The following is a 24,452-nucleotide window of genomic DNA, read 5'->3' on the forward strand; positions in this document are numbered from 1 at the left end:
GTTAGAGCACGGCACGGCACACGGCTCAGCAGAGCGCAGGCGTGGCAGGGCGTGGGTACGGCACACGTGCACGGCACAGCACAGGGTGCACCCATGGGTGGCGGCCCGGCAGGGGTTCCCCCCCCCTCACCAGCTTGATCTCGCCGTTGCCCACGATGAGGCTGAACTCGCTCAGGTCCTTCATCAGCCCGTTGAGCACCTCGGCCGCCCGCTTGCGCTGCTGCCCCCCCAGCTCCCGCACCCGCTGCAGCTCCGTCTCCAGAGACAGCGTCGTCGCCTGCGGGCACGGTGCGGCCTGGCACCCCGGCACCCCCCCGGCACCCCGGCACCCCCCCAGCACCCCCCTGGCACCCCGGCACCCCCCCAGCACCCCCCGGGGCACCCCTGCACCCCCCTGGCACCCCTGCACCCCCCGGCATCCCCCGCACCCACCCGGCACCCCTGCACCCCCCTGGCACCCCCTGCACCCCCCTGGCACCCCAGAACCCCCCCAAGACCCCTCTGGCACCCCCCACCCTGGCACACCCCTGACACCCCCCCCACCCCGCTCGGTCCCAGTTTGGAGGGGCTCTGGCTCTGGGGGTCCCAGCTGGGGTGGGGATGGGGGTCCCAGCCGATTCCTGGTCTGGGTCCCATTTACCAGTGGGGGGTCCCAGTTGGGTCCCAGTGGGACACTGAGGGTCACCAATGGGGTCCCAGTGGGGTTCCCAGGAGGGTCCCAGTTGGGCGCCCATGGGGGTCCCAGTTGGGTCCCAGTGTGATGCTGAGGGTCACCAGTGGGGTCCCAGTGGGGGTTCCCATCATGGTTCCCAGTAGGGTCCTAGTGGGGTTCCCAGTTGGGTGCCCATGGGGGTCCCAGTAGGGTCCCAGTTGGGGTTCCCAGTTGCGGAGCCACTTTGGAGTTCCCAGTAGGGTCCTAGTGGGGCTCCCAGTTGGGTGCCTGTCGGGGGTCCCAGTGGGGTTCCCAGTTGGGTGCCCATGGGGTTCCCAGTAGGGTCCCAGCTGGGTGCCCATGGGGATCCCAGTAGGGTCCCAGCTGGGTGCCTGTCGGGGGTCCCAGCCGGGGGTGCCGGGGGGGTCACCTCGGTGCGGGCCAGCTCGTCGGCCAGCCGGCGGTTGTGGCGGCCGGTGTCCTCGGCCTCCTGCGCCTTGCGGTCGTAGCTGCGGGCCAGCTCCTCCAGCGCCGCCAGCACCTCGGCCACCTCGGCACGGGCCGCCCCGTGTTCCGCACGCAGCGCCGCCAGCTCCCGCCGTGCCGCGTCCCCCCCACCCCGTGCCGCCGCCAGCACCTGCGGGACCCAGAGGGGTCCGGGGGTCAGGGTGGGGGTCCCAGAGGGGTCCCAGGGGTTGGGGGGGGGGTCCCAGAGGGGTCCCAGGGGGTCAGGGTGGGGGTCCCAGAGGGGTCTGGGGGGTCGGGGTGAGGGTCCCTGAGGGGTCCCAAGGGGTCAGGGTGGAGGGGGTCAGGGGGTGAGGGTGAAGGTCCCAGGGGAGTTCAGGGGGTCAGGGTCCCAAGGGGGTTTGGGGGGTCAGGGGAGGGTCCCAGAGGGGTCCCAGGGGTTGGGGTGGGGGTCCCAACAGGGCTCAGGGTGGTGGGGTCCCAGGGTTGAGGGTAGGGGTCCCAGAGGAGTCCATGGCGTCAGGGTGGGGGGCCCAGGGGTCACAGTGGGGGTCTCAGAGGGGTTCCGACAGGGTCAGGGTGGGGGGTCCCAGGGGCTCGGGGTGGGGGGGGCAAGTGATCAGGGTGGAGATCCCAGAGGGGTCCAGGTGGGTCCCAGGGGATCTGGGGGGTCCCAGGGGGATCAGCGCGGGGTCCCAGCAGGGTGCGGTGACGGGGTCAGTCAGAGACGGGGGGACACGGGGGCCGGGGGGTGCCAGGGGGGGCCCCTCACCTCCTCCTGGTCCAGCATCTGTTGCTTGAGCTTCTCCATGATCTGGCTCTGCTGGTTGATCTCGTCGTCCTGGGGGGAGGACACGAGGGTCCGCACCGGCCGACCCCGAGGGGCTGGGGGCATCGGGGGGGGCTCGGGGGGGGCCTGGAGCCTGCCAGGAGGTGCCGGGGGTCCCGGGGTGCTGAGGGTCCTGGGGGATGCTGGGGGGACCGGGAGGTCCCCAAGGGTCCTGGGGAGTCTCAGGGGTCCTGGGGGGTCCCGGCAGGTCCAGAGGGGTCTTTGGGGGTCCCCAGGGGTGCCAGGGAGGGGTCTGGGGGGGGGGGGTCCCCACCTTGTCATCCAGCTGCTTGTAGAGCTTGCGGATCTCCTCCTCGTACTTGCGGCGCTCCTCGTCGGAGATGTGGATGACGATGGAGGAGCTGTTGTCGTTGAGGGGGGTCTCGCCGACGGGTCCCGTCCCCGTCCCCTCCCCTGTCCCCTCGCCCGTCCCGGCCTCCGCCTCGGCCCCGCTCAGCTGCTCCGTCTCGGGCACGGCCTCCCCTGGGGACACGGCCTCAGTTTCCCCGTCTGCGGGGCGGGGGGGTGTCGCGGGGTCCTCGCCCGGGCGCCGGGGTCCCCCCTCACCGCTCCGCCAGCGGCTCAGCTCGGCCTCCAGCTTCCCGATGGTTTCCTTCAGCGCCTTGTTCTTCTCCTTCTCCTTCTCGTACTTCTTCTTCCACTGCTCGGCCGTCAGCTCCAGGTTCACCGACGCCGTGTTCTTGATGGTCTTGGCCCTGGATGGGCACGGGGAGGGGGGGACACCCCTCAACCGGGGCACCCCCCCGCTCCCCCCTTCCAGGCGGCACCCCCGGGGACCCCTCAGAGGTGCCCACCCCCAGCTCAGGGCCCCCTCCCGGCTCTGGGGACCCCCGCTGCACCCCCCCACCATGGGAAATATTGGGGGGGGGGGGGTGCTGTCATGGTGCACGGGTGCAGGAGGTGCGCTTGGGGTGCAGTGGGCACTTGGGGTGCTGTTGGGGTGCAGTTGGGGTGCAAAGGGTGCATGGGGTGCAGTTGGGGTGCAGTGGGTGCTTGGGGTGCAGTTGGGGTGCAATTGGGGCGCTGATGGGATGCAACGGGTGCTGTTGGGGTGCAGTTGGGTCGCAAAGGGTGCCTGGGGTGCAGTTGGGGTGCAATTGGGGTGCAGTGGGTGCCGTTGGGGTGCCGTTGAGGTGCGACGGATGCATGGGGTGCAGTTAGGGCACAGTTGGGGTGCAAAGGGTGCATGGGGTGCAGTTGGGGTGCAGCTGGGGTCCATTTGGGACCCAGCGGGTGCATGGGGTGCAGTTGGGGTGCAATGAGTGCCATCGGGGTGCTGTTGGGGTCCAGTTGGGACCCAGCGGGTGCATGGGGTGCAGTTGGGCCCCAGCTGAGGTGCAGAGGGGTGCAGGGGCACCCCGACACCCCTGGAGCCCCCCCCCACCTCTGCCCGAACATGAGGGTGGACTTGGTCTCGGCGTCGTTGTAGCTGGAGGGGGAGCAGCAGATGAACATGGTGGTGCGGCAGTTCCCCCCCAGCGAGTCCTGCAGGATCCGCGTCATCTTGCTGTCCCGGTACGGCACGTAGGCTTTCTGCGGGGGGGGCGCGGGGGCTCAGCGGGTGCCCCCCCCCCCCAGCCCCAGGGTGCCCAGGGCAGAGCGGGAGGGGGCTGGCAGGGGGGGGCACACGCGGGGTCTCACCGTGCCCTCGGCCAGCGCCGAGATGACGTTGCCCAGCGCCGACAGCGACTTGTTGATGTTCTTGGCCTCATCCAGCACGGCCCCCTCTGCCCCCGTCTTGCTGACCTGCGGGGACGGGCAGCTCAGAGACCCCCATGGGGCCACCCCCACCCCAGGGACCCCCAACCCAGGGACCCCCATGGGGCCACCCCCACCCCAGGGACCCCTCCACCCCAGGGACCCCCCCACCCCAGGGACCCCCCCAAGGCCCCCAAACCCAAGGATGCCACCAGCCAGTGGACCCCCAGAGACCCCCAATCCAGAGACCCTTCATCAAAGACCCCCACCCCGAAGACCCCCAGCCCCGACGTCCCCCAGCCCACTGGCCCCCTCCAAGCTCCCCACCCTCCCAGCGTCCCCCCGGGTTCATCCTCCACCCAGGTTCCCCCAGAGACCCCCCCCAATCCCACATTCCCCAACCCAGGGCCCCCCAAAGACACCATCTCCCCCCCCCCCAGCCCAAGCCCCCCCCCCAGGGTCCCTCGGTGCCGGGGTCCCCCCGACCTTCTCGCTCCCGGCCAGGTCGACCAGGTAGAGCTTCCCGCTGAGCTTCTGCTCCGTCTCCACGTTCTCCTGCTTGATGTTGATGAGGAAGATGCTGTGGCTGCGGGAGCTGTGCTCGTTCATGTCTGCGGGCACGGCGAGAGGCTGCACGCCTGCGCCCCCGGGGACCCCCGCACCCCCCCGGCACCCCACGCTGCCCCAGAGACCCTGCAGTGACCCACGGATCCCCCCCGCTGCACCCTGGGGACCCCATCATTCCCCAGGGACACCCCTCCCCGATGCCCCAGGGACCCCACAGCACCCCAGGGACCCCCACGGTGCCCCAGAGAACCCATGATGCCCCAGGGACCCCCACAGCACCCCAGGAACCCCCCTGATGTCCCAGGGGTCCCCGTGGCACCCCAATGACCCCTACAGCACCCCAGGAACCCTACAGTGCCCCAGGGACCCCCACAGCACCCCAGGGACCCCCACAGTGCCCCAGAGAACCCATGATGCCCCAGGGACCCCCACAGCACCCCAGGGGCCCCCCTGATGTCCCAAGGGTCCCTGTGGCACCCCAATGACCCCTACAGCACCCCAGGAACCCTAACAGTGCTCCTGGGACCCCCGCAATGCCCCAGGGATCCCCACGGTGCCCCAGAGAACCCATGGTGCCCCAGACAGCCCCCCGGCACCCCAGGGACCCCCATGGTGCCCCAGACCCCCCCCCTCCGAGCAGGGACTGGTACCCCACAGCCCCCCCACCTGCAGACCAGTGCCCCCCCAGCCTCCCGGCCCCCCGTGTCCGCAGGGCGCTCACTGGTGACGGCCACGTGCCGGTTGGATTTCCCCTCGTCGATCACGTCCAGGATCTCCTCGGGGCTGGAGACGAAGCGCTCGGTGCAGCCCTGGGGGTGCGGGGGGGGCGGGTGAGGCCCCAGAGCCCCCCCTGTCCCCTCGGGGGGTACCCCTTTGGGTCCCCCACCCAAGGGTCCCTGCGAGCCGCTCCTCACCTTGACGTAGGGAACCCGGTTCTTGTCCTCGTGCACCGACAGGTTGGTCTTGGTCACTGGTGGGGGGGACGCGGGGTGAGGGGGCTGGGGGGGTGGTGACCCCCCAACGTACCCTAGGAGCTCCCAGTGCTCCCCCATGCCCTTCCACTGACTCCCAGTGCTCCCCAGTACCCCTGCAGTGCCTCCCAGTGCTCCCCAGTGCCTCCAAGCTTCTCAGTGCCCCCAGTGCATCCCAATACCCACCCGGTATCCCCCAGTATCCCCCAGTACCCCCCCCCCCCACTCACTGTCCAGCAGGTCCCGGATCTTGTCCAGATAAATTTCAAAGTAAGAAACCTGGTAGAAGAGAATTGGGGGTGTCAGGGTGTGTGTGTGGGGGTCAGGACCTGATCTCCCAGTCCTCCCAGTGCTCCCAGTCCCTTCCAGTCCCCACCTTGATGTGGAACTCGAGGTTCTCGTCCATGGAGTAGATGTGGTTGAAGATGTCCTGGGCGATGCGCGGGATGATGCCCATCTGCTGGGGGTCGTGCAGCTTGCCCTGGGGGTGGGTGTGGGGGGGTGATGAGCACCCAGGGGGGTGCCAGGGCCCAGGGGGTGCTGCTCCCCCCCCCCCAGCCCCCTCACCTCCATGGTGTGGGTCTTGCCCGACGAGGTCTGCCCGTAGGCGAAGATGGTGCCGTTGTACCCGGCCAGCACGTCTGGGGGGAGGGGTGAGGGTGGGCAGAAGCCCCTCCGGGACCCCCGGGAACCCCCGAGGACTCCCAGGACCCTCAGGGACCTCATAGCCCCCCCAGACCCCGAGGGACTCCCCCGAGACCCCAAGGGCTCCCTGACCCCCCCTAGGCACCCTCCACGACCCCCAGCGATGCCCAAGGACCCCTGAGACACCCCAGACCTCACAGATACCCCCAGAACCCCTGGAGATGGCAGAGACCCCCCCCCCAAAGTCCTGCAGAGACCCCAAGACCTGCTGGACACCCCCAAAGACTCCCTGCGCATCTCCCCCCACCAGCGTCACCCCCAAACCGGTCCCTGTCACCCCCCAGCACCCTCCAATGTCCCCACGGAGCTGGGTGTCCCTGGAGGAGGGTCCCCCAGCTGGCCCCCCCCCCCCCGGGGCCCCCCCAGGGCCCCCCCAAGCCCCCGGCCCTCACCCTTGACGATCTGCATGGCACAGGCGTGGTAGACCTGCTCCTGCGTGGTGTTGGGGGGGAAGACGCGGTCGAAGACATAGGGCTTGCCCTGGGGGGGGGGACACAGACATGGGGGTCAGTGCCCAGGACAGACCCCCCCGGGGTGCTGGGGGCCCCCCCCCCCCCCCCATAAACCCCACCGAGCCCCCACGGAGCACCCGAGGCCCCGGGCGTACCCCATCCCACACCCAGCCCCCCCCGATCCCCTCCACCCCCTTGGGACCCCCCACCTGCCCCACCCCCCACCCCCCGTGTGCCCCCCGCCCCCCCCGGCAGGGACCTGTCCAGGCTCCGGTGCTGAACCGCCGGGGACACCGCGGGGCCCCACGGACACGGGGACACACGGACACGGGGACACGGGGACACATGGACACGGGGACACACGGACACGGGGGCCCACGGACACGGGGACATGGGGACACACGGACACGGGGACACGGGGGCCCACGGACACGGGGGCACGGGGACACGGGGACACACGGACACGGGGACACGGGGGCCCACGGACACGGGGACACGGGGACACGGGGACACACGGACACGGGGGCACACGGACACGGGGCCATGGGGGCCCACGGACACGGGGACACACGGACACACGGACACGGGGACACACGGACATGGGGACACACGGACACACGGGGCCCCACGGACACGGGGGGCACACGGACACGGGGACAGCCGGTGACACCAGCCCGCGCGTGTGTCCCCCCTCGGCCTCCCCCGGCCCAGCGCAACCACCGCAGCACGGCGCAGGCACGAACGGCCCCACCCGCAGACGGTCACGCACCGCCCCCCCCCTCCACGCACAACCACCCCACGCACCCCCCCCCCCCCTCCGCTCACATCCCCCCCCCCCCCGCACAACCGCCCCCCGCAACACCCCGCATTGCGCCGGCACAACCGCACAGCGACACACCACCACCCACGGAGCCGGCACAGCCCCCCCCCTGCCCCACTGCACCCCCGCGGGACCCCGCTGCCCCCCACCCCCACCCCACGGACCCCCATAACACCTTCCCCGGGGCCCCCCCCCCCCCACCTCAGGGTTGGGGTCCCCAGGCCGGGCGGGGCCCTCTGTGTGGGAGAACCCCCCCGTAGTGTGCAATGGGGGGTGTTATGGGGGGTGTTATGGGGGGTGTTATGGGGGGCGGTATATTGGGGGGCGGTATATTGGGGGGCGGTATATTGGGGGGCGGTATATTGGGGGACTTGGCCGCGGTCCCGGAGCCCCCCCGGCTTCACCCCTAACAAAGGGCTGGGCCGCAGCGGGGGCGGGGGGGGGGCAAGATCTGCGGCAAAACATCCCCCCCCCCCCCCCCCCCGTGCTGCTCTCGGGGCCCGATCGTGCCCCCCCCCCTCCCCGGGGGGGTCAGGGCGTCTCCACTCATTGTAAACAACCCCCCCCCCCCCCCCCGGGCACTGGGCCAGACTGGGGGAAACTGGGAGTGCCGGGAACCTTAGAAAAGGAAGGGGGGGGAAGGGAGGGGCATGCGGGGGGGGCAGGGGAAACGCCCCGGGGGGGGGCAGGGCCCCTTTGGGCACCCCTGCTACCGGCCACACCCAGGGCGACCCCCCCCAAGCTGTCACCCACCCCAGCCCGTTACCCCCCAAACTGGCTGTGCCCCCCCCCCCTCCGGCTGTGCCCCCATCCCTGCCCCCCCCCCGGGGCTGGGGGGGTCCCTGTGCCCCCCCCGCACTCACCCCCACCACCACGCTGTCGTCGCCCTGGAAGACGGGCAGGAATTTGTCCCCACGCAGGATCTCCGCCTGGTTGAGGGGCCGGAACCGGCACAGGACCTTGATGCTGCACTCGGTGCTGGGCTCGGCCATGGCGGGGGGGGTCGGGGGGGGGGGGTCGAGAAGAGTTTGAGGGGGCCGGAGGGGGGGACCCGAGGGTGCTGCTGGTACCCAAGGGTGTGGGGTGTCACCCGGGGATGCGGGTGGTACCCAGGGATGAGGGTTACAACCTAAGGGTCAAGTGGTACCCGGGGATGCTGAGTGGGACCCGGGGGTGCAGGATGCTGCCCGGGGATGCAGGATGGTACCCAGGGATGCCGGCTGGTACCCAGGGATGCAGGATGGTACCCAGGGATGCAGGATGCTGCTCAGGGATGCAGGATGGTACCCAGGGATGCCGGCTGGTACCCAGGGATGCCGGCTGGTACCCAGGGATGCAGGATGCTGCTCAGGGATGCAGGATGCTGCTCAGGGACGCAGGATGGTACCCAGGGATGCCGGATGGTACCCAGGGATGCAGGATGCTGCCCGGGGATGCCGGATGCTGCCCGGGGATGCAGGATGGTACCCAGGGATGCCGGATGGTACCCAGGGATGCAGGATGCTGCCCGGGGATGCAGGATGGTACCCAGGGATGCAGGATGCGGGAGGGAGGGAGGGCAGGAGGGAGGGCGGCGCCGGGCGGGGGATGCTCCGCAGCGCTCCTGCTGCCCCCTGCTCCAGTGACCGCGCTGCTGTCGCCACTGCAGCCCCGGTACCGGGTGATGGGGGGGGGGAGAGGCCGCCCCCCCGCCCGCACACGCCCCCCCCGCCCCGCGTTAAGGTGGAGCTGCCCGCGGCTCTTAAGGTGGACGGAGCCGGGGGGGGGGGGGGGAACACGCCCGGGCGCGGGGACCGGCCCCCCAAAATGCTGATTCATTGCGGGGGGGGGGGGGGGGGGCAGGATAGTGGCGACCCTGTCCGGGCTGGGGGCGGGGAGGGTCGGCACAGGGCCAGCCCCCCCTCCCCCCCCCTCGGTGCCCCTCCCCCCCGCAGGAAGCCCGCACTCCTGAGTCACGGCCCCTCCCGGCGCTGAGGCCGGGCACACTCGTGTCCTTGGTGGCCCTGCCCAGCCCGGGGGTCACCGCAGTCGGGGGGGCGCCGCCCCCTCCGTGACCCCCAGAAACACGCAGGAGTGCCTGCACGGAGCTCACCCCGAGGGGGGTCTCCCACGGGCGGGAGTGGGCAGCCCCCCCCCCCCCCACGTAACCCAGCCTGCGTGTAGCACCCGTGAGCACCCCCCGTGGGCACCCACCCGTGCATCCCCCGTGTGGACCCCTGTGAAACCCACCCCGCGTGCCCCCACCCCTGTGTACCCCCCGTGTCCCCCCCCCCGTGTCACCCCCGGGACCCCCCTTCCCCCCCTTCCCCCCCCCCCCCCGCGTCCCCTCGAACAGGCCCCGCCCCGCTCAGGCCACGCCCCCGCTCAGGCCCCGCCCCCGCTCAGGCCCCGCCTCCCCGCGCAGGCCCCGCCCCGAGCAGGCCCCGCCCCCGCTCAGGCCCCGCCTCCCGCACTCCGTTTCCGCCCGCTGCTCTCGCGAGACCGGCCCCGCCCTCCCCGGCCCTGCTCGGCGCTTCCCGGCCCCGGCCCCCCCGTTACCGGCCCCCCCCCCCCCGGTTACCAGCCCCCCCGTTACCGGCCCCCCCCGTTACCGACCCCCCCCCCCCGGTTACCAGCCCCCCCGTTACCGACCCCCCCCGTTACCGGCCCCCCGCCCTCCGCTACTGCCCCCCTCCCGTTACTGACCCCCGTCACCGACCTTCGTCCGTTTACCGGCCCCCCCCGCCTTCCGTTACTGACACACACCCCCCCCCGTTACCGACCCCCGGCCATGGCCGACCCCAAGTACGCCGACCTGCCCGGCATCGTGAGTGCGGGACCGGGTCGGGAGGGGGGGCCCGGGGGGGCTGGGGGGGCTCGGGGTGTCTGAGGGGATTGGGGGGGCCTGAGGGGATTGGGGGGTGTCTGAGGGGATTGGGGGGTGTCTGAGGGGATTGGGGGGGGTTTGAGGGGATAAGGGGGGGTCTGAGGGGATTGGGGGGTGTCTGAGGGGATAAGGGGGGGGCCTGAGGGGATTGGGGGGGCCTGAGGGGATTGGGGGGGTCTGAGGGGATTGGGGGGTGTCTGAGGGGATAAGGGGGGGTCTGAGGGGATTGGGGGGGGCCTGAGGGGATTGGGGGGGCCTGAGGGGATTGGGGGGTGTCTGAGGGGATTGGGGGGGCCTGAGGAGATAAGGGGGGGGCCTGAGGGGATTGGGGGTCTGAGGAGATAAGGGGGGGGTCTGAGGGGTTTGAGGGGAACTGAGGAGATAAAGGGGGGTCTGAGGGTATCAGGGAGTCTGAGGGGATTGGGGGGGGTCTGAGGGGGTTGGGGGGGTCTGAGGGGGTTGAGGGGAACTGAGGGGGTGGGGGAGGTCTTGAGGTAGTGAGGGGGCCGGGGGGTCTGTGGGGATCGGGGGGGCTCTGGGTCAGTGCGTGGGGGTGTCAAGGGGATGGAAGGTGTTAGAGGGGGCACCCGGGTGGGCTCGGAGACATTTGGGGTGTCCGGGGGGATCTGAGGAAGCCGGGGCAGTAGGTGGGGGGTACCGGGACTGTCGGGGCAGGGGGGAACAGGATCTCGGGGGCTGGGAGCAGCCGGGGTGTTTGGGGCGATGGTGGGAATTGGGGTACCTGTACGGGCCCAGGGCGTCGGGGGGGACAGGACAGCGCGTGGAGCGTTTGGGGACATCGGGGGGGTCCAGAAGGGATGTGGAGCCTTTGGGGAGATGGGGGGCGTGGGGGACAGGCAGCTGGGGCGGTGTCTGAAGCAGTTTGGGGGGTATTTGATCATAAACGGGCAATAACTAGCCGAGGAGAGCGGGGGTTTCATCGCAGCCCCTTTGTGCCCCAGGCCAGGAACGAGCCCGACGTCTACGAGACCAGCGACTTGCCCGAGGACGACCAGGCCGAGTTCGAGGCGGTAAGGCGAGTGTGCCCGTGCCCCCGGCCTGCAGCCGTCTGGCACCGCGGGACCGGCACCACGGCAGGGAAACGGCTCCTGTCCCCGCATCACCCCCCACCCGCGGTGCCGCGTTCCCCCCCCCCCCGCGGTGACACGTCCCGGCGTCACCCCGTAAAACAGCTCCCAGTGGCGGTGGGGTCCCACGGAGCAGCCCCGTGCCGGGAGCCCGTTGCCCCCTGGCCGTGGCCGTTCACTGCGGGGCTGCCGCACGGCGGCTTTGACGCAGGGTGACACCGGGGGCCCGTCCTCGAGGCCGGTGCGGCACGAGCCGCGCACCTGGGGCTGCACGGTGACACCCGGTTCTGCCGGTGAGGCTGAAAGCCGACGGATGCTCACGGATTGCGGCCCAAATGGCTGCTCGGTGAGGGGGGAGCACAGAGGTGAGACCCGGCTTCTCCCCACGGCTCAGCCAGCGTTTGTGGGGGACGCAGGGTCGGCACGGTCCCACCACGCATGGGCTGGCGCGGCATCGCACGTTGCACGCAGGGCAGAGGCACGCCGGGCACCCGGCCCCCAATTCTGAGGGGGGGCAAAGAGATCCCTCGTGAGAGCCAGGGCAGCAAGACGGACTGAAACGTGCCATTTCCACCCAAAGTTGCCCCCGTCAGGCCTCGGTCATGCCGAAATGGTGCCCAAGAACGGAGCGGTGCTGCACCGGTGACTCCCCCAGTGTTTTCCCTCCCGTGCGGCACCCAGGAGGGGGCCAGGTTTTAATTGCTGTCACCTCCTCTCCTGGGAGCCTCTCGCGCAGCTTTGTTGTGTTTCTTGGCTCTCGTGCGCTGAACTGACCTGAGTTTTCCCACCGCTCTTCCCCTCCCTGCTCCCCACCTTGCCTGGACACTAGTTTGCACAAGTAAGCCCGTTCGCTGCTTCTGGTTTTGCACGCCGTTTGGGGTTGATTTTTGCATGCGGTAGATGTTCACGGGGTGCCGTAGCTGCTGCCTGTCGCTGAGTCGCCTGGTCCTGGCTGTGGGTCACCCCGCCGTGGGGCAGAGGGGAGGCAGCCGGCAGCAGCCGTGGGTCCCAGGGTGCGACGCAGTGCTGCTGCTGCCTCCCTGCTCTCCCTTGCCCTCTTTGCGTCTGCCCTGCCTGCCTGCACGCGCTGCCCTCCCTCTCCTTCGGGACCCCCAGGGACCCCCTGGCCCCCCACGATGGATCTCGGCCACGCCGTGCTCCTGCGGCGGCGGCCTCGTGCCCCCCTGGGGGTGCTGCCCAGGGCCGGTCACTGCCATCCCGCCGCAGCCCGTCCTGCAGGCGAGGGGGGCCGTGCTGAGCCCCCACCCTGCCACCGGCACAGCGTGGGGCTGGCTGCTAAGCAGGGGACAGCTCGTGCCTCCCCAGGGACCGGCATCGGGGTTTTCCTCCCCCCTGGACCGCAGCTGATGTCTCCCTCCTACCCCTGGGAGCCCCAGGGACCTGCCAGGCGCTGGGCTGCTCTGTGGGGGCCCGTCCTGGCCCCCCCCAGGCTCTGCTCACATCCCCCCCAGGGATAAAGAAGAGCTGGAGGGAGGTTATCAGAGCGGGGGCTCGGCCGCGTCGCCCCCAGACTCCAGCTGCATCCTGCTCCGACGCTTCCTCAGGGCACCTTGACCACCCCTCACGGTGGCCACAACCGGCGCGTCCCCGGCTGCCCCCAGCCCCGGCTGCCCCGGGGTGCCCGGCTGAGGGGTCCGGCCTCGCCGCTGCCCCCGCCGCTGCCCCCGCCTCCACGTCCCGCATGGCTCCTGAGCCTTCGCGCAGGGTCGGTGGGGCCACCCCGGCAGCAGCCTCGGCGCAGGGACGTGGGTGACGGCGGGCCGTGCATGGGACAAACCTTCTAACGCGATTTTTGTCTCTCTCTTCCCCCCTCTCCTCCTAACCTTGCTCTGACTTTCTCACCTCTGGGAAACGCAAGGAGCTGGTAAGAGCCCGTCCGTCGGCCACCGTAACCCTGCGCTCTGCCTCCCCCCCCCGCTGGACGTCCCCCCCTAACGCTGCTAGCGCTGCTCCCGCTGCTCTCACCCCTTCTTGTCCATCCGCAGCGCGCCGGGGCTCCCCGAAAGCGCTTCAGGCCACGGCCGGGCGCAGGAGCTGGAGAGGGGCTGCCGTGGGCCATGGCGGGGGTCCTTTGGGTGCCTCCTGCTGGGTCAGGGCCCCCCCCCGCCCAGCCGCGGCAGGGAGCGAGGAGAGCCTCGACTCACCGTCTGCACTCACCCTGGCAGGTCTTTGAGGGGTTGAAGTCCCTCAAACACACACGCCCCCCCGCCCCGATGCCCCCCGGGTGGAGGGAACCACCCCAAAACGGGGCCGTGGGGCAGTTCCAGCCCCGGGGGCTGCCCGTGACGTGCGTGGGCTCGGCAACAGATTTCCTGATGCTGGTCGTGGGGCTGCCGAATCGTTTCAAGCCTGGGTGTACACTTGCACCTCTGGCCCCGCTGCCAGACCCCCGGGGGGGGGGTCTGCCCACCGGGCTGGGCCAGGCCAGGGGTCCGAAGTCGCCGCACCAGGCGCTGGGGACGTGCCGCGTCCTGGACAGCTCTCGCTGCCCCGGCAGGCCCTTTGCTGGGTTCCGTCCCTGCGCATCAGCCCCCGGGGGCTGTGCCCCTGTCCTGGGGGGGAACGGGGCCACCTTCGCCCCCTCCCCGTTACCGTCCAACCCTCGTGGCTGCCTCGTCCCTAACGCCGAGCGTTGTGTGCAGGAGGAGCTCACCAGCACCAGCGTGGAGCACCTCATCATCAACCCCAACGCCGCTTACGAGAAGTTCAAGGACAAGCGCCTGGGCACCGAGGGAGTGGGTGAGTCGGGGGGGATGTTGGGGAAGGGTGGGCTGTGGGGACCCTGGGTCACCGGGCTGACCCCAGGGAGGGTGTTTTGGGGTGACCAACCCTGCTCCTCCTCTTCCAGATTTCTCCGATCGCATCGGCAAGACCAGGAAAACGGGCTACGAGTCTGGGGAGTATGAAATTGTGAGTCGGGAGCGCACGGGGACGTGAGCCACCCCCCTGCACGGTCCTTCATCCCCACTCACCCCAGCGTGACGTCCCTGCCTGGGGCCACAAATCACACCGAGCCACAGAAGGGTGGAGGTGGGAAGGGACCTCTGGGGTCTGTCTGGCCCGACCCCCAGCTCAGGCAGGGCCACCTCGAGCCAGTTGCCCAGGACCATCTGTCCAGGGTTTGGCCAGGAGCTCCCGTCCGCCCCGGCAGCCTCCTGCCTGCCCGCTCAAGGATCCTTGAACATCAACCGGCTTCCTTGGGCCCCTCTTCCCCCCATTGCCTGGTCCCAGGGGGCTCTTCCACACAGACCTTTGGAGAGGCCAGAGTCTGCTCTCCTGAAGCCCAGGGCTGTGAGCCCCCTCCTCAGCACCCTGAACGTGGGGCGTTAAGAAGAGCGTGGCCAGCAGGTCGAGGGAGGTTCTCCTCCCCCTCTGCTCTGCCCTGGTGAGGCCACATCTGGAGTTGTGTGTCCAGGTCTGGGCTCTCCAGTTCAAGACAGACAGGGAACTACGGGGGAGAGTCCAGTGGAGGGCTGTGAGGATGATGAGGGGCTTGGAGCATCTCTCGTGTGATCGCCTGGACGCGATCCTGTGCAGCCTGCTCTGGGTGATCCTGCTCTAGCAGGAGACGATCTCCAGAGGTGCCTTCCCACCCCGGCCAGTCCGGGGTTCTGTGATACGGGCGAACGCCAAGGGGAGTTGGGTACCAGCGTCCCAGCACTCCCCCTTCCTGCCCTGGGTGCCTGGTGACCCCCCGTCTGACGCCCCAACAAACCCCCCCGTTCCTCTCCCTCCAGCTCGGCGAGGGTCTTGGTGCCAAAGAGACGCCCCAGCAGCGGTACCACCGGCTGCAGCACGAGGTGCAGGAGCTGGTTAGGGATGTGGAGCAGATCCAGGTGAGCATCGCCGCTGCCCTGCGGACCGGTGGGGAGGCTGTCCCGGGGGGTGACACGGCCACCTGTCCTTCCCCCCTCCCCAGAGCATGGTGAAGGAGTCGGCGGCGGAGGAGGAGCTGACGCCCATGGCCTTGGCCAGGCAGGTCGAGGGCCTGAAGCAGCAGCTGGTCTCCAGCCACCTGGAGAAGCTGCTGGGCCCCGCCGCGGCCATTGACTTTGCAGACCCCGACGGCGCTGTGGCCAAGTGAGTGGGGTCCTGGGACCCCGGGGAGCAGGGGGGGGAGGATGCCGGTGTCCCCACGGGGTGGTGCGGGGCTCCGTGCCCACCTTCTCCCCCTGTCCAGGCGCCTGCTGCAGCAGCTGGAGGTGGCGAAGTGCAGCAAAGCGGCGCCGGGGAAGATTCCCACCAAAGCCCCGGCACCCACCGGAGACGCCGTCACCTTTGAGCTGTACTGGAGGCCGGAGCAGGACCAGTTTGCCCAGACCGCCAAGGTGAGCGGGGAGGGGGGTGGGGGCGGATACTGCGCCTGACCCCAACGTGGGGTGTCCCACCATCTCACCCCCCCTCATCTCCCCCCAGATCGCGGAGCTGGAGAAGCGGCTGGCGCAGCTGGAGGCGACGGTGCGGTGCGAGCCCGACAGCCAGGTGAGGGGCCGGGGGTCCTGCCCCGCCACGCTCCTGCTCCCCCCACCCCGCCCCACTGATGCCGTTTCCTTCCCCGCAGAACCCGCTGTTGGTCGGGCTGAAGGGCACCAGCCTCGTGGTGAGTCGGGCAGGGGGTGGGGGGCGTGCGGGGTCCCTTTCCCCCCACCCTGCGCCCATAGCACTTGGGGGAGGGGGCGCTCCCAGGGTGCTGCCGTGTCCCCCCTCACCCTGCTCTCCGTCCCCAGGAGACCGTGCAGGTCCTGCAGGCCAAGGTCAACATCCTCGACGTGGCCGTGCTGGACCAAGTGGAAGCCCGGCTGCAGGTGAGGCGGGGGGGGGACGGAAGGAGGGAACTGCACGGTGGGTGTCACGGGGCCGAGGCCGTGAAATCGGGGGTGGGCACTGCCGGATTTGGGGTCTCCCATCTGCTCCCCCCTCCCCAGAGCGTCCTGGGGAAGGTGAATGAAATCGCCAAGCACAAGGCAACCGTGCAAGATGCCGACACCCAGAGCAAGGTAAGAGCTGGAGGGGAGGGCCCCCCAAAGGCAACCCCGGCGTGGTGGGGGATATATGGGGGGTCCCCCTCCAGACCGTGCTGACCCCCTCCCCGCTTCTTGCCCCGCCCCATCCCCCAGATCCACCAGATCTACGAGACGATGCAGCGCTGGGACCCCGTGGCCAGCACCCTGCCTGACGTCGTGCAGAGGCTGGTGACCCTCAGGGACCTGCACGAGCAGGGTGAGGGGCTGGAGGGGATCTTGGGGACAGCAGCGCAGAGTGACCCCGAGCGTCACGGGGTGGAGGGGGGATCACCACTGCTCCCCCCCCCTCCTCCTGCCCAGCACTGAGCTCTCTCCTCCCTCGCAGCCACACAGTTCGGACAGGTCCTCGTGCACTTGGACACCACGCAGCAGGAGATCGCCGGTGCTCTCAAGGACAACGCCGTGCTGCTGGCGGAGGTGGGTCCCACCAGCACCCGCTGGGATGGAGCGGGGTCCCCATCCTGTCCCCCCCCCCGCCCCGCTCACTCCCTTCCCCACTCACCACCCCCCAGGTCCAGAAGACGATGAAGGAAAACCTGGCCGTCGTAGAGGACAACTTTGCCGAGATAGATGCCCGCATCAAGCGGCTGCAGAAGTGAGAGCGCCCTGGAGACCCCCCCCCCCGGCACGGGGCGTCCCTGCCCCCCCAGGAATCACCCCCTCCCTCCTGCCCACCTGCAGGTACCAGCCTCTGCTTGTATATACCCTGGCTCTGCCCCCCTGCCCAGCACGGGGGCTGGAGGGGTCCTCCCCCCCTCCATTCCCACCTCGGGGTGGGGGGTCTCTGTAACCCCCCCGATTTACCCCAATAAATGGCTTAGCTCAAAGCGCATCCATCTCAGCATCTCCTTCGGGCTGGGGGGCACGAGCGGGGCCCAGCCCCCGGGTTTTAAATGCATCTTTTAATGGTGCATGACCCCCCCCAATCCCCCCCCCCAGCCTCCTCGTTACCCTAAATCCTTTCACTGTGTTGAAAAGCTGCGACCCACGGGGAGGAACGTCCCTTCGTTGTCACCCGTGGGGCAGGGGATGAGCCCCAGTGGGTGGGGAGGGCCCGGGGCAGGGGTGCGCGGCCCCCCCCCAGCCTGGCGGGGGGTGATTATTGCTGGTGCTGGGGGATGGGAAGGGGGGGAACCTCATTTTTGGTGGTTGGACCCGAGTGGGTCCCCAGCCGTGGGGGCCTGAGGTAACGGGGGACAGCGGGACCCCCCCAGCATGGCCCAGGGAGTGGGCGCTGGAGGTGGTGCCCTGGCTGGGGGGCTCCTGGGGTGGGGGCCGGCACGGGCAAGGGTGGGTTTGAGCCCCGTGGGCAGTTGCCGGGCCGTGATGTTGTTGGGATGACGGAGTGGCGGTGGGGGGGCCATGGGACGAGGGGGCCATGGGACGGGGGGGCCACGGGACGGGGGGGCACGGGCTCCGTCTCTGCCGGCCATTGGGAATTCCAGGGAATGGCTGGGGGAAGGCAGAGGCACCCTCGGAGGAAAAGGACACAGGTGGGTACAGGTGACCCCCAAAAACACGCAGGGGTGCCTGCATGGAGCTCGCCCTGGGGGGGGATCCCGTGGGTGGGAGTGGGCAGCCCCCCCCCCGCCGTGTGCACCCCTGGGGCTGGTCACGTCCTTCTGCGTTTCCCCCCCGCCGCTCCCTCGTCCCCCTTGGGTCCCACAAGAGGGGAGACACAGGGGGGCCAGACGTCCCCCCGCCCCAGACACGGGGGCCAGATCCCCCCCCCCAGCCCGGGAGGCACGGAGCAGGCCGGGATGCTGCGCCAGCGCCGCTCAGCACCAGCCAGAACACGAGGGGGGTGACCAGCGCCGCACCCCCGAGCCCCAGGTTCCCACCGGGGCTGCGACGGGGAGAAATAACACCCCCCCACCCCCCACGGGGGGCACCTGGCCCCTGACCCACGGGGGGGGGCACCGGGCTGGGGGGGGGGACACGCACGCATGGACACTGCGCGTGGAATGAAAGAGTTTATGCCGCACCTTGTTGTAGGGTCTCCGGGGGGTCCCTGGGGGGGGGGGGTCGAGCTCCCAGCCCTTCCCGGGGGGGCTGCCCCCCCCCCCCCCCGAGGAGACGTGTCCTCACGGGCTCTGGCCACGCGATGGCAGCACCGGCCCACGGCCACGCGGGGATGAGACCGGGGCCAGGCCCGGGGGGCGCCTCCCCCCCCCCCCCCCACATTCCCCCCCCCGCCGGGGTGCGCAGGGCTCGGGCGGGGGGACCCGGTGTCCTGCGGTTCCCCCCCCCCCCCCCGGGGACCCCGAACCCCCCCGGGGCAGGCGGTGTCCCCCAGACATGGGGGGGGGGGGCTGTGTCCCTGCCCACCCGTGTGCGTGGGGGGGTGGGGGGGGGGACACACACCGTCGCTGTTCCTGTCCCCCGTGGCAGCCGGGTGACAGTGGGGGGGTCCCCACCAGTGGCCCAGAGCTCGTCACCGCCGTGGGGATGGGGGGGCAGACGGGGCCGGCGCCAAGGAGCGATGTGGGTGTCACAGTCCCCACCCGGGGGGGTCCCCAGGGTCCCCCCTGTGTGCGTGTCCCCCCCCCCGCCCCGGGGAGGCGAAGGCGGCAGCTGCACATCCAAACCCCGAGTGTTTTATTGGGGGGAACACGGAGCCCAACGATCAGCCGCGGGGACGGGGGGGTGCCCCGGGGATGGGGACAGCGCTGGGACACCCCCACACCCTCGGGGGTGCTGGCATGCGGGGGCGAGGGTCACTCACGGGGGGCTGTGGGGGTGATCGTGGGGGCTGCGGGGCGGAGCGGGCACACGGGCGTCCTCGCGGGTGTCTCGTCACACCCGGCGCTACGGCGAGGGACGGTCACACCGGCGGGAGCTGGGACCCCCCCCCTCCATCCCCGCAGCCCCGTCCCCGTCCCGGGGGGGGGTCAGTCGGGGTAGATGATGAAGCCGGAGAAGGTGCTGTACTTGTTGGTGTTGCCGCCGTGGACTTTGCCGCCGTCCAGCTTGACGAAGACCTCGTCGCCCACGTCCAGGTGCAGGATGACGCTGTTGCTGGCGTAGTCGTAGTTCTGGTCCGCGTCCTGCGCGATGGCGCTGGCCCGCACCTGGGGGACACCGCTGTCAGGGACCACCCCCCCCAGCACACGGTGCCTCGGGGGGAGCCTGGGAGGGGGCTGCGGGGCTGGGAATGGGGGGGGGGCTGAGCTGCTCTGGACCCCCCCCGGCCCACTCGGCCCCTCTGTCCATCACAGCTCAAGGTCACGGTGCCCGTCTGCGGCAGAACCGCGCGAAGGAGCCAGCGTCCCCCCCCCGCTCCCTAACAGCTGCCGGACGGCAGCGGCGACAGGAGGGGACAGGGACACGGCTCCCCCCACCCCGTGGTCCCCCAGGACAGGGCCACCCCCCGCACCCACGACAGGCTGTCGGAGCTGGATGTGACCGTCGGTGCTGGGTCCCAGGGACCCACCGGTGACCAGATCCAGAGACACCCAGGACGCTGTGGGACCCCGGGGCCCTCCCCTGCCCCACGCTCCTGCGCTACCCCCGAGACCCGGGATGCCCCAGGGGGGTACAGGGGGAGCGGCGGAGCCGGCATCGACCACGCTGGATCGATCCTCGTTTTTCCCATAACAAATGGGAAGCGTCCGGGGCGAGGCGGTGCAGGAGCTGCCGGCCGGGCTGCGCCTCCGTGGACAAAGGGACCGGCCGGGGGGCACGGCCCGTCCCCCCCGGTGATGGCGGTTGTCCCAGCCGGCCCCCACAGACCCCGCTGCCTGCCGGCTCCGAGCCCGGTGCTCCCGGGGGAGCGTGTGCCCCCCACCGTCCCGGTGGCAGGAGCCCCAGGGATGGGGGTTTCGTGTCCCCAAGGCTGAGGCGATGGCGGGGGGTGGGGATGGGTGCAGGACTGGGGGGGGGGGGGGCTCCCCCAGTCACCCCCTCCATGATCCCAGAGGGGGAACGGAACTGGGGGGAGATGGGGGTACTGGGGTGGGGGGAGCAGGGCTGGGGGGAAGTGGGATGGAGGAAGAGGGATGGGGAATTGGATGGGGGAAATGGAATGGGGGGAATCGGGGATCAGGAATGGGGGGAACCACCATGGGGGAACTGGGACCAAGGAAACCAGAGTGGGAAAACTGGGATGGGAGGAAACAAGGTGGGAAAACCAAGATAAGGGAAGTGGGATGGGGAAACCGGGATGGAGGAGCAGGCAGGGGGGGCTGGGAGGGGGCAGCAGGCAGGGGCGCAGCAGGCAGGAGCAGCAGGCAGAGGGGGCTGGGAGGGGAGCAGCAGGCAGGGGCGCAGCAGGCAGGAGCAGCAGGCAGGGGGGGCTGGGGGGGCAGCAGGCAGGAGCAGCAGGCAGGGGGGGCTGGGAGGGGGGACCCAGGTGGAGCCGCACAGAGAAACGGGGCCGGAGGAGCCGGGCTGGGCCAGGGCAAAGCCGGGGGGAGCGGGGCGGGGGGCACCGGGGATACCGGGGGGAGCCGTGGCGGTGGTGCCGGCGGCGGTGCCGCCCCGTACCTGCCCGTTCTTCATGAGGTCGGCCCACATGCTGGTGCCGTCGCCGCCGCGCATGAGGACGTGGTAGGTGAAGAAGTAGATGCCGGGCAGGGGGCAGGTGAACTTCCCACTCGAGGGCTCGTAGTAGTTGCCCACGTTGGTGACCACGTCGTCGAAGCGCAGCACCTCGTAGCCCTCGTGGGGTTTCCGCAGTCCCGCGTAGAAGGCGATCTTGGGGCTGTAGAAGGAGGGGATGTACCCCCCGGGACCCGGCCCCGGTGGCCCCGGTGGCCCTGGCCGGCCCGGTTCGCCCGGCGGCCCCCGCGGTCCTGGCGGTCCAGGGGGACCCCGAACGCCGGCACGGCCCTTGCGCCCCGGTTCGCCCTTGGCGCCCGGCAGGAAGGGCGGCGGGGAGGCGGCGGGCAGCTCAGGGCCGGGGTAGGGGTCGCAGACCATGCGGCAGCTGCCCAGCATCTCGTAGTGCGCGGCCGCCTTGGAGCTGTGGACCAGCAACGGGATGGCCACCAGCAGCACCAGCACCATGGCCACGCCGACGGCCGCTCCGGCCACCCGCTTCCTGCGGCTCAGCCGGGAGGCGGCCAGCGCCAGCAGGTCCTCCTCGCCCTTGGGCGCGATGGTGGCGCCGGGGGGGCGGACGGCACCCGGCCGCCCACTGAGCCTCACGCCCCGGCGGGGACCGGGCTGGGAGCGGGGACGGGGTGGGATGGGGCTGTGGCCGGGAGCGGGGATGGGAGCAGGGAGAGGGATGGGGATGGGGATGGGTACAGGGATGGGGATGGGGACAGGGATGGGGACGGGGATGGGGATGAGGATGGGAGCAGGGAGAGGGACAGGGACAGGGATGGGTACAGGGATGGGGATGGGGACGGGGATGGGAGCGGGGACAGGGACAGGGATGGGGACGGGGACAGGGATGGGGATGAGGATGAGGATGGGGATGAGGACAGGGATGAGGATGGGGATGAGGATGGGGATGAGGATGGGGATGGTCAGAGCAGCGGGGCTGGGGATGGAGCCGGCACTGGGGCTGGGAGCAGGGATGGAAGTGGGAACAGCGGCAGGGATGGGGACGCCAGCGGGGCTGGGGATGGGGCTGGCGATGGGGATGGGGCTGGCGATGGGGATGGGGACGGGGACGGTCGCAGCAGCAGGGCTGGGGACGGCGAGGGGAGAGGGGCTGGGGACGGAGCCGGGAGCGGAGCTGTGGAGGGAGCCGGGACTTGGGCTGGTGAAGGGGACGAGACCGGAGCCGATGATGGAACCGGGAGCGGAGCCGGGACCCGAGACGGCGGCGGAGCCGGGAGCAGAGCCGGGGAAGGGGCTGAGACCGGAGCCGACGGAGCCGAGACCGGAGCTCCTGCAGCAGCCAGGACCGGAGCCGGGGTTGGAGTCGGGACCGGAGCCGATGATGCAACCAGGACCGGAGCCGGTGTTGGAGCTGGTGATGTAACCGGAGCCGGGATGGAGCCGGGATGGAGCCGGGACCGGAGCCGGGATGGAGCCGGGATGGAGCCGGGATGGAGCCGGGCTGGAGCCGCCGCGACGCGCGGGGCAACTTCTCGCCAAGTTGCCCAGGAGCGGCACCCCCCGGGAGCGGGACCCCCTCCCCGGGGAGCGGCACCCGAGCGGCCCCGCCGCTGCCCCGCACCGCGCTCTCCCCGGTGCGCACCGGCGGGGACGGGGACGGAGACGGGGACGGGCAGCGCCGCCCGGGGCGGTTCTCCCGGAGCCTCCCCCGCGCCCGGCTCGGGGTCCCCGGGGACGCGCGGCCCCGGGCCCGCGGCGGAGCCCCCTCCCTCTCCCCCCCCCCCCGTCCCCCCGTCCCCGCCGGTGCCCGCCGGTACCTGCCGCCCGCGGCGCCGGGAGCCACGTGCCGGGGCCACCGCCCGCACCGCGCCGCGCCCGCAGCCCCGCTCCACCCCGCTCGACGGCCCCGGGCACGGCGGGGGCGGGGGGGGCCGGGGGGGAGGGCCGGCAGCGCGGGGGGGAGGGTGCGCAGGGTTGGGATGGGTGCGCGGGGGAGCCCACGGGGGGAACGTGAGTGTGCGATGGGTGCGGGGGGGGGGGGGGGGGTGTGCCCGGGCGTGTGCACAGCGCTGCGCGTGTGTGTGTGTGTGTGTGTGAGCGTGCAGGGATGGATGGGGGGCTGGTCGGTGCGTGTGCAAGGGGAGGATGGGGGGGGAGGGTGCTGGGTGCACGGATGGGGGGGGTGGGCGTGTGTGTGCAAGGGTGCGTGTGTCTGCACGGGGGGACGTGTGTGCGGTGGGGGTGCGTGTGTCCGCACGGGGGGACGTGTGTGCGGTGGGGGTGCGTGTGTCCGCACGGGGGGACGTGTGTGCGGTGGGGGTGCGTGTGTCTGCACGGGGGGACGTGTGTGCAGTGGGGGTGCGTGTGTCTGCACGGGGGGACGTGTGTGCGGTGGGGGTGCAGAGGCCTCTGTGTGTGCGCGGGGTGGGGGCGAGCACGGGTGGATGTGCATGTGCACGGGGGGGTGCGTGTGCAGGGCTCAGCGTGTGTGCACAAGGCTTGTGTGTGTGCAAGGGGAGGGTGGGGGTGTTCAGGGGGTGCTGGGTGCAGGGGTGGGGGTGCGTGTGCGTGTGTGCAAGGCGGGTACGGGGGTGTGAGCGGACAGGGTTTGGGTGCACAGCTGTGCACGGCACAGGGGCTGCGTGCGCAGGGGGTGCAGGGCGTGCGCAGGGCCCCCCCGTGCAGGCTGGCGGCCGCAGGCCCGTTTTTGGGGGGGGCCTCCCCAGAGCTCCCCCTGAATGCGCGGGTGCTGCTGGGGGGGACCAGGGGGGCTCTGCCGGGGCGCACGGTCCCTTCCCAGCCCCGGGAGGGGGACAGAGCCCCCCCATCCCCAGACCGGGGGTCCGGATCCGGCCCCGGCTGCTCCCAGCGCCGCGGCGGAGCTGGTGCTCTGGGAGCTGATTTACGGCTGCTCTTTTCAAATCTTGCCTGAATTTGCTCCGTTATGCAAAATGAAGTCTTGCCCTCTGCGCTCCCGGGAGAGGAGCCGCTTCCCCCGCCGCCGCCGGCCGCTCGCCTGCAGCTTCCCGGCAACTGGAAAAATATCAGGGAAAAGAGGAGAAACCGGGCAAGAGCCACCGGCTGCCCCGGGGGGGCCCCGCTCGACCCCCCCACTGGTGCTGCCCCGCACTGGGGACACGTCGGGTCCCTCTGCGGGGGGAGGACGGGGACGAGGGAGTCCCCCTGCACAGAGCCACCGGGGTGGGGACGGGCCTGTGGTGGCTTTGCACACGCGTGTCCGTGTGCAGGGGTCCACGCGTGTCCTTGTGGTGCCAGCGGCTGGCTCTCTACGTCAGCGTGCGTGCATGGATGCAAGCTGGGGGGGGTGCGTGGGGGGGGGGTGCGTGCGTGTGTGTGCTCAGTGCATGTGTGTGTGCGCTCAGTGTGTGCTCGGTGCATGTGTGTGTGCGCTCAGTGTGTGCTCAGTGCATGTGTGTGTGCGTGCATGTGTGTGTGCGCTCAGTGTGTGCTCGGTGCATGTGTGTGTGTGCTCAGTGTGTGCTCGGTGCATGTGTGTGTGCGCTCAGTGTGTGCTTAGTGCATGTGTGTGTGCGCTCAGTGTGTGCTCAGTGCACGTGTGTGCGCTCAGTGTGTGCTCAGTGCATGTGTGTGTGCGCTCAGTGTGTGCTCAGTGCATGTGTGTGTGCGCTCAGTGTGTGCTTAGTGCATGTGTGTGTGCGCTCAGTGTGTGCTTAGTGCATGTGTGTGCACTCAGTGTGTGCTTAGTGCATGTGTGTGCATGCAGCGTGCGTGCTCAGTGC

General features: G+C 70.9%; 3 protein-coding genes across 5 annotated transcripts in view; 1 reads left to right on the forward strand and 2 right to left on the reverse strand.

Moving 5' to 3' along the window:
* LOC142598592 (kinesin heavy chain-like) overlaps positions 1 to 8,988 on the reverse strand; it is a 12,866-nt gene extending 3,878 nt beyond the window's left edge. The window contains exons 1-15 of the mRNA XM_075737563.1: positions 8,044 to 8,988; positions 6,301 to 6,388; positions 5,771 to 5,844; positions 5,580 to 5,684; positions 5,434 to 5,482; positions 5,147 to 5,202; positions 4,954 to 5,041; positions 4,152 to 4,276; positions 3,609 to 3,713; positions 3,352 to 3,500; positions 2,514 to 2,662; positions 2,221 to 2,429; positions 1,890 to 1,958; positions 1,083 to 1,289; positions 131 to 277 (exon numbers count right to left, since the gene is read on the reverse strand). Of these exons, the coding sequence (XP_075593678.1) occupies positions 131 to 277; positions 1,083 to 1,289; positions 1,890 to 1,958; positions 2,221 to 2,429; positions 2,514 to 2,662; positions 3,352 to 3,500; positions 3,609 to 3,713; positions 4,152 to 4,276; positions 4,954 to 5,041; positions 5,147 to 5,202; positions 5,434 to 5,482; positions 5,580 to 5,684; positions 5,771 to 5,844; positions 6,301 to 6,388; positions 8,044 to 8,172 (1,749 nt within the window). The 5' untranslated portion in view covers positions 8,173 to 8,988. The remainder of the gene's footprint in view (positions 1 to 130; positions 278 to 1,082; positions 1,290 to 1,889; positions 1,959 to 2,220; positions 2,430 to 2,513; positions 2,663 to 3,351; positions 3,501 to 3,608; positions 3,714 to 4,151; positions 4,277 to 4,953; positions 5,042 to 5,146; positions 5,203 to 5,433; positions 5,483 to 5,579; positions 5,685 to 5,770; positions 5,845 to 6,300; positions 6,389 to 8,043) is intronic.
* Positions 8,989 to 9,644: 656 nt separating this feature from the next.
* Positions 9,645 to 17,011, forward strand: DCTN2 (dynactin subunit 2). 3 transcript variants are annotated; one of them, XM_075737699.1, is made up of 15 exons: positions 9,653 to 9,720; positions 9,796 to 9,986; positions 11,009 to 11,086; positions 13,801 to 13,894; positions 14,004 to 14,065; positions 14,893 to 14,991; positions 15,075 to 15,235; positions 15,336 to 15,483; positions 15,572 to 15,637; positions 15,717 to 15,755; positions 15,883 to 15,960; positions 16,081 to 16,152; positions 16,273 to 16,375; positions 16,505 to 16,596; positions 16,692 to 17,011. In XM_075737699.1, exons 2-15 carry the CDS (start codon positions 9,951 to 9,953, stop codon positions 16,776 to 16,778), a joined length of 1,215 nt encoding a protein of 404 aa, XP_075593814.1. In that variant the 5' UTR covers positions 9,653 to 9,720; positions 9,796 to 9,950; the 3' UTR covers positions 16,779 to 17,011. The 3 variants fall into 3 exon arrangements, with proteins under 3 accessions (XP_075593816.1, XP_075593814.1, XP_075593815.1); XM_075737700.1 differs by having other exon boundaries at positions 11,009 to 11,077; positions 13,798 to 13,894; XM_075737701.1 differs by having other exon boundaries at positions 9,645 to 9,986; positions 11,009 to 11,077; positions 13,798 to 13,894.
* A 2,059-nt stretch (positions 17,012 to 19,070) lies between these two features.
* On the reverse strand, positions 19,071 to 21,198 carry C1QL4 (complement C1q like 4). The gene is made up of 2 exons (XM_075737736.1): positions 20,665 to 21,198; positions 19,071 to 19,250 (listed from the first exon to the last, which is right to left on the reverse strand). The coding sequence occupies exons 1-2, from the start codon at positions 21,184 to 21,186 to the stop codon at positions 19,071 to 19,073; spliced, it is 702 nt and encodes a 233-aa protein (XP_075593851.1). The 5' UTR covers positions 21,187 to 21,198.
* Positions 21,199 to 24,452: the final 3,254 nt, after the last annotated feature.

The sequence above is a fragment of the Balearica regulorum genome, chromosome 29, assembly GCF_011004875.1.
Source record: "Balearica regulorum gibbericeps isolate bBalReg1 chromosome 29, bBalReg1.pri, whole genome shotgun sequence".
NCBI classification, from domain to species: Eukaryota; Metazoa; Chordata; class Aves; order Gruiformes; family Gruidae; genus Balearica; species Balearica regulorum.

Excerpts from the sequence above, each read along its gene's own strand:
- DCTN2 (XM_075737699.1), top strand. The coding sequence starts at position 9,951 with ATGGCCGACCCCAAGTACGCCGACCTGCCCGGCATC. Across the intron at positions 11,087-13,800 it reads AGTTCGAGGCGGTAAGGCGA|GAGCTCACCAGCACCAGCGT; the intron begins GTGTGCCCGTGC and ends TGTGTGCAGGAG. Across the intron at positions 14,066-14,892 it reads AGTCTGGGGAGTATGAAATT|CTCGGCGAGGGTCTTGGTGC; the intron begins GTGAGTCGGGAG and ends CTCTCCCTCCAG.
- C1QL4 (XM_075737736.1), bottom strand. The coding sequence starts at position 21,186 with ATGGTGCTGGTGCTGCTGGTGGCCATCCCGTTGCTGGTCCACAGCTCC. Across the intron at positions 19,251-20,664 it reads ACCTCATGAAGAACGGGCAG|GTGCGGGCCAGCGCCATCGC; the intron begins GTACGGGGCGGC and ends GGTGTCCCCCAG.